The 15,445-nt window shown below is 33.5% G+C and overlaps 1 protein-coding gene across 2 annotated transcripts in view; it reads right to left on the bottom strand.

Annotated features, from left to right (window-relative positions):
• LOC114329583 (anosmin-1) overlaps positions 1–15,445 on the bottom strand; it is a 242,873-nt gene that overhangs the window by 161,507 nt on the left and 65,921 nt on the right. For both annotated transcript variants that reach the window (XM_050641925.1, XM_050641926.1), the window contains exon 2: positions 15,190–15,385. In XM_050641925.1, coding sequence (XP_050497882.1) covers positions 15,190–15,385 — 196 coding nt within the window. The remainder of the gene's footprint in view (positions 1–15,189; positions 15,386–15,445) is intronic.

Here is a 15,445-nt window from a genome sequence, read left to right as displayed (position 1 = left end):
AATTATATGAACTATACCATATTTCACTTTTTACGTTAATTGTTTACGTTATGCTTCATAAATAAACAATAAAGTTTCAAGTTTTTTACCGATTCCGACTACTTTTCATGTTTGCACATCATATGTTTTATACATATATTTTAATAAACATGACGATAATATTTTAATTTTTTAATTTTACTAAAAAGTAAAAAATAAAAAAATATTATAAAAAAATCAACTAAAAAGCAAAAAATAAATAAAAATCAAACTCGAAGGACTATTCGAAAAAAACTGTTAGACAGATTAAATATAATACAAAAATCTAACACATTCCTTAAAGAAAAGCGTGGAGCGAAAAGCGTTTATTCGATGAAGACGCGCCCCACGATTTTCTTTAACAAATGTGTTAGATTTTTTCAATTTTTTAATGAATGTGTGAGATTTTTGTATATTTAATCTGTCTAACAGTTTTTTTTCGAATAGTCCTTCGAGTTTCATTTTTTTATGTTTTGATTTTTAGTTGATTTTTTTATATTATTTTTAATTTTAGTCCTTTGTAACTAAAAAAAAAACGTTTTTTAAATTTATTTTTCATATTTATTTATTTATTTTATTCATTACAATTAAAATATTCTATATAGTGGGTGTTTGGTAAAGAATGGGCCATAGCTTAACCTTAGAAGTCGATTTAAGCTAACTTACCTTAGCACAAAAGTTGATAATAACCGAAATACAGGGTGTTAAAGTTAAAGTTTTATTTTATTTATTTTTTAATATTTCATTCATAAGTGATTTAAAATATGAAAAATGCGAAAATACTCATTTTCGAGGCTTGAAAACGCATACATATTATATTACTTAATTATTATGTTTGAGGTGCCAACCTACCTATTGAAGTTTATTCATTTCAAGATTCTAGAGAGCAATCGGGGCTTATTTCAATTGACACCGTTGTTATTTAGTTATTAATTATGTGCGTCCACTCGCCTTTTAAGCCGCCGAGCCGAGACTTCGCGTCGCACTATATGGTGCGTCTTTGTTTGGTACTTAAGCACAAAATTCACAAAAAATGAATAACGTTTATTAAAATTTTATAATTTATTAATAACATAGTTTTTGAACTAATATATTTATTTATTCAATAATTAAGGGGATGTGTACGAACTTTCATCTTCAATGCTATTTAAATGGGATTCATTTTTTTAGAATCCTGAGAAAACTAATAGGTATTTTTGAAAAATTTAAACGCAGAATGAAAGATTACGTTATTACCGAGGAACGAAAGTACCTGAAAACTTCTATAATGTTTATTTTAATAAGTTACAGAGGTGAAAATCTAAGAAAATTTAGCGTTTTTTTTTTTAAATTTCAAATATCTCATTCAAAAGAAACTTTTTGTTCATTCTAGGGGACTGTTGGCCCTCGGCAATAAAGTAATCTTTCATTTTGCGTTTAAAATTTTCAAAAATACTTCTTAGTTTTCTCAGAATTTGAAAAAAATAATTACATTTAAAATTCATTGAAAATTTTGACAGAGTCAAAATGTTCGTTTCTTCTTAATATGCCATAATTAAATACGCCAATCATGTAGTGCGACAGAGATGCACCATAAGTCGAGTGGACGCGCGTAATTAACAATTAACACGTTGACGGACAGAACGTCTATAGACGACATTTTTAAAATAACGAGTTGTGACAAAAATCGGTGTCAAAAAATGTCACATTACATCTACAGATGCGTATTAAATGTAATAGGATGTCCGAGCTCGTCGTCCACATGTATACCAAAAATGGTAAAAACTCATTGTTTTCATAAACTATAAGCGCTAAAAGAAATTCAGCAATTTTCCTATTCTACTTTGCAAAATACGTATAGTGTCACAACACTTGCTTATACATTTGAGGCACTCAGCCCCGATGACTCTTTAGAATCTTGAAACAAAATGTTTAAAATTCAATTTAGGCACTTGGTAACCTCAAAAATAATAGATAATTTACATATGAGTTTTCAATCCTCGAAAACGAGTATTTCGCATGTTTCAGATTTTAAATTGAAATAACACGAGACCTTTTTTTATTTAGAATGACCCAAGAAACATAAAACATATTTTCCGAAGCAAAAAGAAGTGAACTTTTATCTTTGTTTAAAAAAATTGTTTAAACAATTTCTGCCAAAAATTTCGCCCGGCACCCTTCAGATTTGTTTAAAGAGACATTTTTGAAGAGGAATCCGCAAAGAAACCGAATCATAAATTTTTTCAAACGAGAGCGGCCTCACAACATGGACTATTAAAATATACTATAATTTATTATAATTTATAATTATAATAAATGTAAGGACCTCGGAGGTAAACTACACTATGTCATTTCGAGCAACTGTGTTTAGCGTGCGTTTGCAACAAAGTTTAGAGCACTTAGAATGTTAAGCAAAATCTGATATTTATCATAATTATTAGCCCAATAAATGACCGTTTTGGAGTGTAATTTCCAGGGGCGACTTCGAATTGCATGAAAATTTGGATTTAGGTTCTACTTACCCTCCACTTCAAAGTTGAATTTGTGCCGTTGGTTGCTTTTACTTGGGGGGTGACATTTACCCCTTCTCGGGGAATAAAAAACGCGTGTTTAAAATAAGGACGGAAATGGATAAATTGACTTATTTTAAGCACCTTTTGTTCTATAAAGTTTTTTACGTTAGCCAATACTTTTCGAGTTATTCGCGATTTAAAATGTTGATTTTTCGACATAAAAACTACGTTTTCAGACTGTTTTTCCCAAATAACTCAAAAACTAAATATTTTATCGAAAAAAATATTTTTAGCAAAACTGTAGCCTATAAAAAAACGAAAAAAATGGTGTACAGTAAAGTGTACAAATTGAGTAGAAGCAAAGTTGTAGCTCATGAAAAATACGTTCTTATTCGTCTAATTCCAAATCGAATAATTCAACGCGACATCACCGAAGCAAGAAGCGTTTTTCGGGAAAACCTTATTATCATTTTTAAAATATCGAAAAAATCTTATTAATTTTTTTTTTTATAAAAGTTTACAGCATCAAAAATAAACGAGTTACACTGAAAAAAAGTTGGCCCCTTTTTTTGATAAAAAAAAAATCGTGAAAACCTCCCTCTATTTAGCACCCTAAATGAAATTAATCGTTTGGCTTTACCATCTATTTTAACTGTATGTGTATTGTTTATATGATCTGTAAGTTTGATTGGTTTGAAGTGCTTATTTTTGAAAACATTTGGTTTTATAGTAAAAAAAATTTTCTAAAAACTCCATTTTTTCAAAATAACTTAAAAGTATTAGTGAAAAGAAAAATCTTAAAGAATAAAAAAATTTAGGTTTTGCTATTATATGCTAGTTTCATTTTGTTTCTCCGTAAGACAAAAATTGGTTAAGATATGGCTGTTCAAAATTTGCATACACTCGTGATTAGTGACCCATTCAAGCTTTCTCAATTATAACCCTTTCAAAAATAAACACTTTAAACCGGTGAGACTGACAGATCATATAAAAAATAGATAGGTAAGTAAATTGTTTGTAAAGCGGTAGCGATTAATTTCATTTGGGGAGCTAAACACGGCGAGATTTTAATGATTTTTTACAAAAAAAGAGGGCCAACTTTATTTTGAGCGTAACTTGCTTATTTTTAATGCTAAAACTTTTGTTAACAATTAAAACAAAGCTTTTTATAAACACTTTAAAAAAGTTTAAATGGGTTTTTCCCGAAAAGTGCTTAATTTTTCGGTGATTTCACCTTGAAATATTCGATTTGGAATTAGACGAATAAGAACGTATTTTTCATGAGCTACAACTTTGTTTTTATTTGATTGATAGACTTTACTTATACACCATTTTTTCGGGTTTTTTATAAGCTACACTTTTCCTAAGAATATTTTTTTCGATAAAATATTTACTTTTTGAGTTATTTGCGAAAAACCGTCTGAAAAGGTAGTTTTTTTGTCGAAAAATCAACATTTTCAATGGCAAATAACTCGAAAAGTATTGACTTAAGTAAAAAACTCTATAGGACAAAAGTTGCTTAAAATCAGTGAATTTATTCATTTCCAGTCTTATCTTGAACGTATGTTTTTTACCCCCCGAAAAGGGGTAAATGTCACCCCCCAAGTAAAAGCAACCAACGGCACAATTTCAATTTTGAAGTGGAGGGTAAGTAGAACCTAAATCCAAATTTTCATGCAATTCGGAGTTGCCCCTGAAAATTACACGGTATCGCCGAATTTACCGTTCATTTACTGGGCTAAATGGCTTGATAGACAATACGTCTATATTTTAATGATAATATATAACCAATTTCTAGAATCCAACTAATAAAACAAGTGGATTAAAAAAACTTGTTCAAAAAACACCATGTCGACATAGTGTAGTTTACCTCCGAGGTCATATTAAAACTAATTAAGGACACCCTGTATAAATATTTATGTTAATGTTTATATTAGTGAATAGAGAATTGAATAACCTTTCAAATAAGCCATCACACGACCCCTATTAGTTAAAAAAATCATCGATTGCGTCATCACACCCAGATGGATGGCGTCACTAGTATGATACCTATATAATATGTCAAAAAATTAAAATTTAAAAATAAAAATCGACCTGATTCGTAATTTATCTACAGAGTCACCCATTCTCGAGAAAATGAATTTATTCCAACTCAAACGTCCTCACCGTGCCTATAACTTCAGGCAGAGGCATATATCTTGAAACCATGATTTTTTGGAGCTACGCGCCCATTACCAGAACCCAAAGTTTCAGAGCATTTGACAGAGCCATTTCCCATAAGGTTTCTGCGGGGTCCTTTATTAGATTCTTATATTAGAGAACCCGATCGTTAAATGGAAGGTCAATAAGACGCCCAAAGAAAATATTGTCAGACAATATCAATGGAGGCTAAAATTAACATTAAAACAAGCTTATGCATTTAAAATATAAGCAAGAAAGATATACAATGTCATAAACAATTTTAGATCTCACCTATTGCATATGATTTATTAGCATAACTTCGGAAATGCACAATTATCAAACTACAAATAATTGCAATTATGTTTATATTCACAGATCGAATCAACATAATTTAATTAATCATTTGATTTTCAAAGACTTTATACAGTCAGAATATATTAAAAACCTAATAATCTAAATTAATAATAATGTATTCAATAATGCTATTTTATTGCCTGTAAATTTATACAGGGTGTTTCATTAATAATTGTCCATATAGCAACTGGAGAAACCTTAGCACAAAATACGAAGATTTAACCTAAAACACTTGAATAAAATGTGGTTCCTTACTGAGTTACAGGGTGTTTTATCTAAAAATTTAAAAATTATTTTTGCTCAGCATTTTAAAACTATTCGACTTATTATTTTCATACTTGGCAGGAAGTATAGGTGCTATACAAACTACTAAATTATGTTAAACAAACGTTTGTGGCTATTGCCAGAGGCGTACGACGGGGGAAAGTGAATGGTTGACCCTTTTCAAATTCTACGCCACTGGTGGAATTACTATTTTAGTTTAATTTTTAGATTCTCCAATACTTTCTATGAAAATAATATACTCTTCATTCGTAACGATAAAGTCATTAGTTTTCGAGATATTTGAAATTAAAAATGAAACGACACTGTTATTTTGATTAATGTATTGTGTCGCTTCATTTTTAATTTAAAGTATCTCGAAAACTAATCATTTTATCGTTACGGCGGAAGAGTATATTATTTACATAAAAAGTATTGAAAAATCAAAAAATTGCACGAAAATAGCAATTTTGTCAGTGGCGTAGAATTTGGGAAGGGTCAACCAGTCACTAACCCCTGTCGTACGCCTCTGGTGGTAGCCAGAAACGTTTATTTATCTTAATTCAGTAGGGTGTACAGTACCTACACTTTCTGCCAAGTATGATAGGGATACGCCAAATAGTTTTAATGTAATGGTACAAATAATTTTTAAATTTTAATCATATATGAATCATATCATAAATTAATCAAAATAACTGTGCCGTTTCATATTTAACTTCAAATATCTCGAAAACTAATGACTTTATCGTTACTAATAAAGAGTATATTATTTTCGTAGAAAGTATTGGAAAATCTAAAAATGGCACTAAAATAGTAATTCCTCCAGTGGCGTAGAATTTGAGAGGGGTCAACCATTCACTATTCCCTGTCGTACGCCTCTGGAAGTAGCTAGAAACGTTTGTTTATCATAATTTAGTAGGGTGTATAGTAGTCGCACTTTATGCCAAATATGAAAAGGATACATGGAATGGTTTTAAAATGCTGAGCAAAAATAGTTTTTAAATTTTTAGATAAAATACCCTGTAACTCAGTAAGGAACCACATTTTATTTAAGTGTTTTAGGTTAAATCTTCGTATTTTGTGCTAAGGTTTCTCCAGTTACTATATGGACAATTATTAATGAAACACCCTGTATACATATACTAATTGACATATATAATTGTAGATTAAAATTTAAATAATACTTATTAATACTTATTATTATATATCATTAAATAAAGACGAGCATATATCCCAAATTATTGATCGGTGTAGAAACATAGAAGATATTTTAAATCGTCTGCGGTATATTCACAATCTAATTCAAGTAATATGTACCTACATAATATAGAACCTTAGTTACTTTATACACTTTAAAGATAGCATTATATTATAATAGGGGAGGTAAGTACCTATGCTAAATTTGAACACTTAAAATGCAACTGGATAAAAGATATACTGGAAAATATCAGATTCTAACAAACCTGCAAGGAGAGGAGAGTTTGGCCAAAACAACTAAGGGTGCTTATAGGGGGAAGTGATTTCTCCCCTCCAGTGGTAACTCCTGGTGGATGACTTTATCTTGCTCCTTGACGCGTAGGGGATAAAAGTGCAGACATATGCGGACGGTCTAGTAAATTATGGTAAGAGAAAAATATGGTAACGTTCTATCCAGCACACTCCAAAGAATATGAAATATCCTTACTAGTCGGTGCGACGAAAAAAACCTCTGTCGATCCTAGTAAAAGAGTAGTAGTCAGTTTCATAAGGAAACGGAACATAGATAACATCTGGATATCCGCTCTGGTTGAAGAAACTGTCAAATAGGCGAATGAGGTCAAATATCTAGGAATAATACTAAATAAGCGGCTTATATTTTTTTATTAACTCCATTGAGTACAACAATCTGCCCATTGGGCATTAAGCATTTGTTATGGTAAAAAAACTACAGACATGTAGAGAGTTACTCCAGTAAGTAACCTCTTTACAATTCTAAAACTAAAATTTTATCAGTCTGAATACACTTTTGATTACATTCAGTTGGTCAAGTCAGACGGCAGTTGCCGTTTTAGTCTACGCACTTCAAAGACGTCCCGCACATTTAATTGTCTGGCAAACGCATTAGGATGCACTAACACTCGTTCACAGTATTTAACACTAAAACGTTGTATGGTTTCTTTCACGGATTCTAGGGGGATGTCTGTTGAATCACCTCGTTGGATACATAGTATGGCGCATTGACTATGGCACGCAGCACCTTGTTTTGAAATCTCTGTAAGATGTTTGTATTGGAGACGCTAGCAGTGCCCTATAGCTGAATCCCATAAGTCCATATGGGCTTGAGGATGGACTTCTAGAGTAAAATTTTGTTATCCAAAGATAGTTTGGATTTGCGTCCAATGAGCCAATACATATTTCTTAATTTAAGTCCAAGCTGTTTTCGTTTTGGTGAAAATATATTTTTTCAAAGTTAGACGGCGGTCCAAGTACATGCCAAGATATTTAGCGTCCTCGGATTGAGGAATTAGACAATTATCAATATATACAGGGGGACATGTTTCTCTGCGTAGCGTGAATGTTACATGCAATGATTTAGTTCCATTAGATTTGATGCGCCATACTTTCATCCATTGCTATATTCTATTTAGGTTTGATTGAATATTCCTTGATGCTGTTGTTGGATCTGTGTGGGATGCCAGGATAGCAGTGTCATCTGAATACGTTGCAACTGTAGTTGTACCAGATGTTGGAATGTCCGCTGTGTATTAAAGATATAGAATTGGGCCGAGAACGCTGCCTTGTGGGATGCCTGAGTGAATAGGATATATCTTAGTGTGCTCGTTACCGTGCTTCATAAGGAAGGTGTCTATTTTCAATGTAGGATTTTAAGAGCTGGAAGTAAGGATAGGGTAGGAGCTTCTTTAATTTTATTTGTAGCCCTATGTGCCATACCTTGTCAAAAGCCTGAGATATGTCAAGGAAAGCAGCAGAACAGTATCTTTTGGCGTTAAAATCCTTGTTTATTTGGTTGACTAGCCTATGCACTTGTTCTATGGTTCCGTGTTTGTCTCGGAAACCTAATTGATGTTCTGGAATTATTTTATTTTCATCTTTTATCGTTTTCAACCTTTTTACGTACATTTTTTCAAAGACTTTGCTAATCATAGGCAAAAGGCTTATAGGCCGGTATGAAGATGCATTTTCCGGTCTTTTTCCGGGTTTAAAGATCATAAGGATTTGTGCCACTTTCCATGAACTAGACAAGTAGTTTCGGCGCAGAATTGCATTAAATATAAAGGTGATTAGTTTTATGCACTTATCCGAGACTTCTTTTAGAATCTTGCCAGAGATTAGGTCAAATCCAGTGGCTTTTTTGTTGTTGATTTCATGTATTATTGTTTGTTTTACTTGGTTGACTGACTATAAATTTCGTGTGGGGCAGATCCATTTGAAACGGTGCTGTTAGGAATCTGGTTAGTTCTGTTTCTTCCTCTGTAGATACTGTAGAAGGGTATGGCGTGAATACTTTTTGAAGGTGCTTGCCAAAAAGATCAGCTTTTTCTTTGTCGTTCCTAGCCCAGGTGTTTGCCTCATCTTTGATTGGTGGGTTATGCTGTTGGGGCCGTTTGAGTTTTTTCGTGGCTTTCCAGAGTGAATAATCTGTAGTTAAATTTTCTAATTTAAATAAAATTTTTACGTAAATTTAAACAGTTGGTGTTAAATTTTCTAAAAATATTCTTGTATTCCATGGTTTTCTTCTTCTTGGATTAGATCCTTTAATTCCTTTGTTGCTTTGTTAAGTGTTTTCTTATTTTCTGCCGTTCTTGACTGTTGCCAATTTTTACATAATTGTCGTTTTTCTAAAAATTTTGCTTGTTAAGTGTTTTCTTATTTTCTGCCGTTCTTGACTGTTGCCAATTTTTACATAATTGTCGTTTTTCTAAAAATTTTTGTTTAATTGTGGGAGACACATTATTTCTGTTTGGAGATGGTTCGTAGCTGGGAGTCGCGTACCATGCAACAATTTGTATGCTTTTTGTTAGGTTACCTACAGCTGATTCTAGTTGGAGTTCATTTTTCAAGGACAGATTTAGTGAGATCAGGTTGTCTAGTTTTTCTCTAAATTGGGACCAGTTAGTTTCGTTGTTATGCAAACTTGGTTGATGTACTTTGTTTATTATTTTTTCGAAGATTGTATTATACAGGGTGTCCCGAAAATATTGGTCATAAATTATACCACAGATTCTGGGGTCAAAAATAGGTTGATTGGACCTCACTTACCTATATACAATAGTGCACACAAAAAAAGTTACAGCCCTTTGAAATTACAAAATGAAAATCGATTTTTTTTCATATATCGAAAATTCTCAGGGATTTTTTATTGAAAATGGGCATGTGGCATTTTTATGGCAGCAACATCTTAAAAAAAAATTAAAGTGAAATTTGTGCACCCCATAAAAATTTTATGGGAGTTTTGTTCTCTTAAACCCCCCCAAACTTTTGCGTACGTTCCAGTTAAATTATTATTGTGGCACCATTAATTAAACACAATGTTTTAAAACTTTTTTGCCTCTTAGTACTTTTTCGATAAGCCAGTGTTTATCGAGATATTTTGAATATTTGTCGAATCCACTACATATTTGTATATGGTAAATAAAGTACGATTATAGAGACCTATTAATGATCTGAAAATTTATTTACAATTTACATTTTTAGGTATATTTTGAAAAAGAAGCTACATCTCGACAAAAGGTGACTTATGAAAAAAAGACTAAGAGGCAAAAGTTTTAAAAACACTGTGTTTAACAAATGGTACCACAATAACAGTTTAATTGGAACGTACACAAACATTTGGGGGGTTTAAAGGAACAAAACCCCCATAAAATTTTTACGTAAATGTATTGAAAAAGAAGCCGCATCTCGATAAAAACTGGCTTATAGAAAAAATACTAAGAGGCAAAAAAGTATTAAAAACGTTGTGTTTAACTAATGGTACCACAATAATGAATTAATTGGAACGTACACAAAAGTTTGGGGGGGTTTAAGGGAACAAAATGCCCATAAATTTTTTATGAGGTTGACAAATTTCACTATAATTTTGTTTTACAATGTTCCTGCCATAATAATGATACATGTCCATTTTCAATAACAAATCTCTAACAGTTTTCGATATATTGAAAAAATCGATTTTCATTTTGTAACTTCAAAGGGCTGTAACTTTTTTTATGAGCATATTTGTACTGAGGTAAGTTAGGCTCAATCAAACTATTTTTGACCCCAGAATGTGTGGTGTAATTTATGACCATTCTTTTCGGGACACCCTGTATAAGATTAACTAACAAATCAAAACTGCCCCTTTGGGCATGTCGAAATATATGTGACTGTAGTCATACATATGATTACGTAAAGCGCACTATGATGGTCTAGATGCCAACAACAGACCCTCAACGAGAATATACGACAAAATCACCCAGAGTTGAAAATAGTCCTAAACGGAAAAAACGACAAGTGGGAGTCGAATAAAACGAATCTTATAATAGCAGGTCAATTCTGGTTAACTGACGGCTCTAAAAATGCTGAAAATTTGGAACTGTGATGTACGGAGGGTAATCAAGGCTAAACCTGCGCAAAAGCCTAGGTAATCACTCTACCATCTTCCAAGCGGAAATTTATGCTATAGATGTACCTACAGGAACTACTAAATAGGAACTGTAGGGATAGATCTATAAAAATTATATGTCATAGCCAGGCGTTATTAGAGGCACTGGAAACGAATTGGATTGACCTTAAGTTTGGAACTGTCTTCAAAAACTGATTCGGATCGGAAAAAGTAACAAACTAATTGCCAGGAGAGAGGCAAAAGAAACAGTAATGTGCCCAGAACCTGCCGTTGGCATAACAAGAATCAAGAATCACAGCCAAAAGAACAATATTGGACTGGGTGAAACGGACGGAACGTAAGCACTGGTACGAAAAAATGAGTCTCAAATATTATGGTAGGGAAGCCCAAGCGGTGATTTTTGCAGTTACTCGAGCGCGTCAGATTATCATATGGGGAGAAACCTAGTACCCTGCAGATGTACCTCTACCATATATTGGCTCTTAACACAGGGAAGTTCGTTAAGGAAGGCCCGAAAAAAAATCTATCCTTAAAAATACTCGAAATTGTCAGATTAAGATAAGGTAAGTTAAGTACATGCAAAAGAGAGCGGCGATTTGAGCGGGGCCTAAAGAAATGGGTAAGTCAAAAAGTTTTACAAAAAAAAAGCGAATATTTCGCGAAGTGAACGTCAGATCGAAAAACTAAAAAATACGTAGAGGTAGAGCAGCATAGCACAGGTAGAGCAGCATATGTGCCTCCTGATGAGAGACTAATAAGTTTCGAAACCGGTAGGGGTGCTTGCAGCACTCTCTGATTGGACTAGAATATGGTTCGGCTGTGTTTTCGTTTTGCAACGAAATTGAAAATGGTTATTCATTTTTGATTTACATTTACTCTGTGTGGAGTATGAAGGGAACCATTCTCGTTGGAACTTTACCGCGCTGAGCAGATGGGACGTGAATTGTAAATTGTAGAATTCCCTCATCTTCCTTAGTCTCAGCATCCGTATGGCTTGCGAATTGTAGAAGCCTCGGAGGTGTAACCAGAGAAGGTTCCCATTGATTTCATTCTGGTAGGGTGTAAAATAGCATTATGTTGTTTTATATGCCATTAGAGTGAAAACTTAGTCTTTTTAAAAAATACGTCTTCAATATTTTTCAAAAATCTATTGAATGGTACTAAACATGACCCCTCACAGAGAGGCGTGCGGGGTAAATTTAAAATTTAAAATACAAACCCCGCGATATTTCGCAAAATGAACATCAGATCGAAAAACTGCAAAATACACTTTCAAAATGTTTTTGAAAAATCTATCGAATGGTACCAAACACCCCACGGAGGTGGGAGTTACTTTAAAATCTTAAATGGGAACCCCAAATTTTTATTGCAGATTTGGATTCTTTACGTAAAAATTAGCTTTCATTCGAGAAATTTTTTCGAAGTATGGATAGGTGTCGCTATAATCGAAAAAAAAAACATTGGTGGAAATAAAAAAATTAAGTAAAACGTGGAAAGTCCCCATTAAAATGTAAAATTTTACTTAACTTTTTTTGATTTTAGGACCTAATAATCACAACCCAATAGGTCCCCATAACGCTCGAATGACTGCAAACTTAGCACATTTTGCTCCCCTGCCATTAAAAGTAAAATTTAGTATATAGGCTTATCTTGGCAAAAATAATAAATTATTAGAATTCAGTTTAGGATTTCTTTTTTACTCATTTTTTTTCTGAATTTGCTAACCGCTAAAATTTTGAATTTTCAAGTTTAGTACAGATGAAAAGTTAGCGGTGTCTGGTACTTGGTTTTTTTGAAAATCGTTTACAATGCTTAGAATACTAGACGAAGAAATAAAGCACTAAAATCAGCCTTACCTCCGAAAAAAAAGGACAAGATGGATCTTAGTAATTATTTTTGCATCCGATTCGTGAATGCGCCAAGAAACTTTGTGAACCGGAGCCATGATATAATATTGAAAAACTGCATACAAAAAATGCATTGTTAAAATGCATCTCAAACAGACAATAAAAAAAATTCAGAACTCGTAAATTATCGGCGAAAATGAGTTCAATTTTGTTACTCGGGAGGGAAAACGAATATGACGTCAAAAGTGAACTCCGGAGTACCTGTTGCCAAGGGTACCTACTGTTTAGCTCGTCATTAAAATTAATTAAAAAATTAGTCAAAAATCATTACCTGGGGGGTTTTTGGGGCCGCTAGCGACGAATATGACATCGGAAGTGATTTTCGGATTACTTGGTGCCCAGGGTACCTACTGTTTAGCTCTCTTGAGAAGTTTTCGGCAAAAAATTTATTAAAAAATTAGTCAAAAATAATTACTCGGAGATTTTTGGGTCGCTAACGACAAATATGACATGGGAAGCGATATCCGGAATACCTGGTGCCCAGGGTACCTACTTCTTATGGAGTTTTCAGCAAATTCATTAAAAAATTAGCCAAAAATCATTACTCGGGGGTTTTTGGGTCGCTGACGATGAATATCACATCGGAAGTGATCTACGGAGTACCTGGTACTCAGGGTACCTACTGTTTACCTCGCTTTCTGGAGTTTTCGGCAAATTCATTAAAAAATTAGTCAGACATCATTAGTTACGAGATAAACAGTAGGTACCCTGGGCACCAGGTACACCGGAGATCACTTCCGATGTCATATTCGTCGTCAGAGACCCCAGAAACCCCTAAGTAATGAATTTTAATTAATTTTTTAAGGAATTTGCCAAACAATCCAGAAAACGAGATAAACAGTAGGTACCCTGGGTACCAAGTACTCCGTAGAGAACTTCCGATGTCATATTCGTCGTCAGCGGTCCAAAAAACCCCGAGTAATGATTTTTGGCTAATTTTTTTATGAATTTGCCTAAAACTCCATAAGAAGTAGGTACCCTGGGCACCAGGTATTCCGGAGATCGCTTCTGATCTCATATTCGTCGTTAGGGATCCCAAAAACACCCGAGTAAGTATTTTTGACTAATTTTTTAATATTTTTTTTGCCGAAAACTCCACAAGACGAGGTAAACAGTAGGTACCCTGGAAATTACTTCCGATGTCATATTCGTCGTTAGCGGCCCCAAAAACCCCCCGAGTAATTATTTTTGACTTATTTTTAATGAATTTGCCGAGAACTCCACAAGACATGGTACACAGTAGGTACCCTGGGCATCAGGTACTCCGAAGATCACTTTTGACGTCATATTCGTTTTAAGTGACCCCAAAACCCCCGAGTGACAAAATTGAGCTGATTTCCGCCGATAATTGACGAGTTTCGAATTTTTTTATTGTCTGTTTGAGATGCACTTCTGTCTGTCTGAGCTGATTTCCGCCGATAATTGACGAGTTTCGAATTTTTTTTATTGTCTGTTTGAGATGCACTTTAAGAATGCATTTTTTGTATGCAGTTTTTCAATATTATATCATGGCTCCTGTTCACAAAGTTTCCTGTCGCATTTACGAATCGAATGCAAAAAGAATTTTTAAGATCCGTCTTGTCCTTTTTTTTTCGGAGGTTCAGTGCTTTATTTTTTCGACTATACGAACACTCGCAAATTTCCTTCAACCGAGTGAGTTTGATAGGGGGCGGACAGTTGGCATAAGAGAAGCCGGATTTTCTTCCCGGTAAATTGCGAATGACGTTCACTGGAGTTTAGAGACTGTGTTAAGTTGTTATCGGACATGGCATTGTTGATGGATGTAAGAGACGACTTCTCCACTACCAGATCTATCAACGGTTTGCAAAACATAGAAGACCAATTGGGATGCAAACAATTTATGGTCCAGTTCACAGTTTTGGATTATTTTCATTTCAGCCACACTCGCTGCTATCTATTGCCCCTACACATCGACTTAATCCTCTTGAATGTTGCAGAGTACAATTGGCTTGGGACCAGAAATTTTTCAGAAGGATAACGTAATGCCACACATTGCTGGAGTCACCATAGACTTCTTTAAAAAGGCTGCAGTCAATCTTCAAGAGAGTGTTGTCCACCAAGTTGCATCAAGTCATTATTAATTGATTTATTCCTGTAATTTGTTTAATTGATATTGAAATGTTGATCTTTTGTTTAATTTGCTACGCTGTATAAATGAAACATTATCGAAGCATTTCCACTTACGCTGTAAGCATTTGTTATTTTCTTAGCTCTATTACTCAGATTTAGAGATGCGACGTCAATATAAAAGAGTAGGTATATAAACAGATTAGCAAATCATATTAATAGTAACACTGTTTTCAGAATACAATAAAAGTATTTTAACATATTGGAAATGAAATAAATAGGCACTAACCTTCAACAAAGTCCAAGTTTACTAACATTTGACACGTGGTTCCACATCCATGCGGGCAGCATTTTGCAACTCCACCACATTGAGAGTCCTTTTCGCAATTTTTGACGCAATTTCCGGAAAATGGTAGGTGATGGGTATTTTTATCAGGACAGAATCCTGGTTTTGGTATTCCTTTACTTAGACAGTCCTTGACGCACTAAAAATAAACTATTATAAAATAACACAATTAACACAGTAAACAATCTCAGCTAATTGA

This window comes from Diabrotica virgifera, chromosome 1 (assembly GCF_917563875.1).
Source record: "Diabrotica virgifera virgifera chromosome 1, PGI_DIABVI_V3a".
NCBI classification, from domain to species: Eukaryota; Metazoa; Arthropoda; class Insecta; order Coleoptera; family Chrysomelidae; genus Diabrotica; species Diabrotica virgifera.
This window is presented reverse-complemented; position numbering and strand designations above follow the sequence as displayed.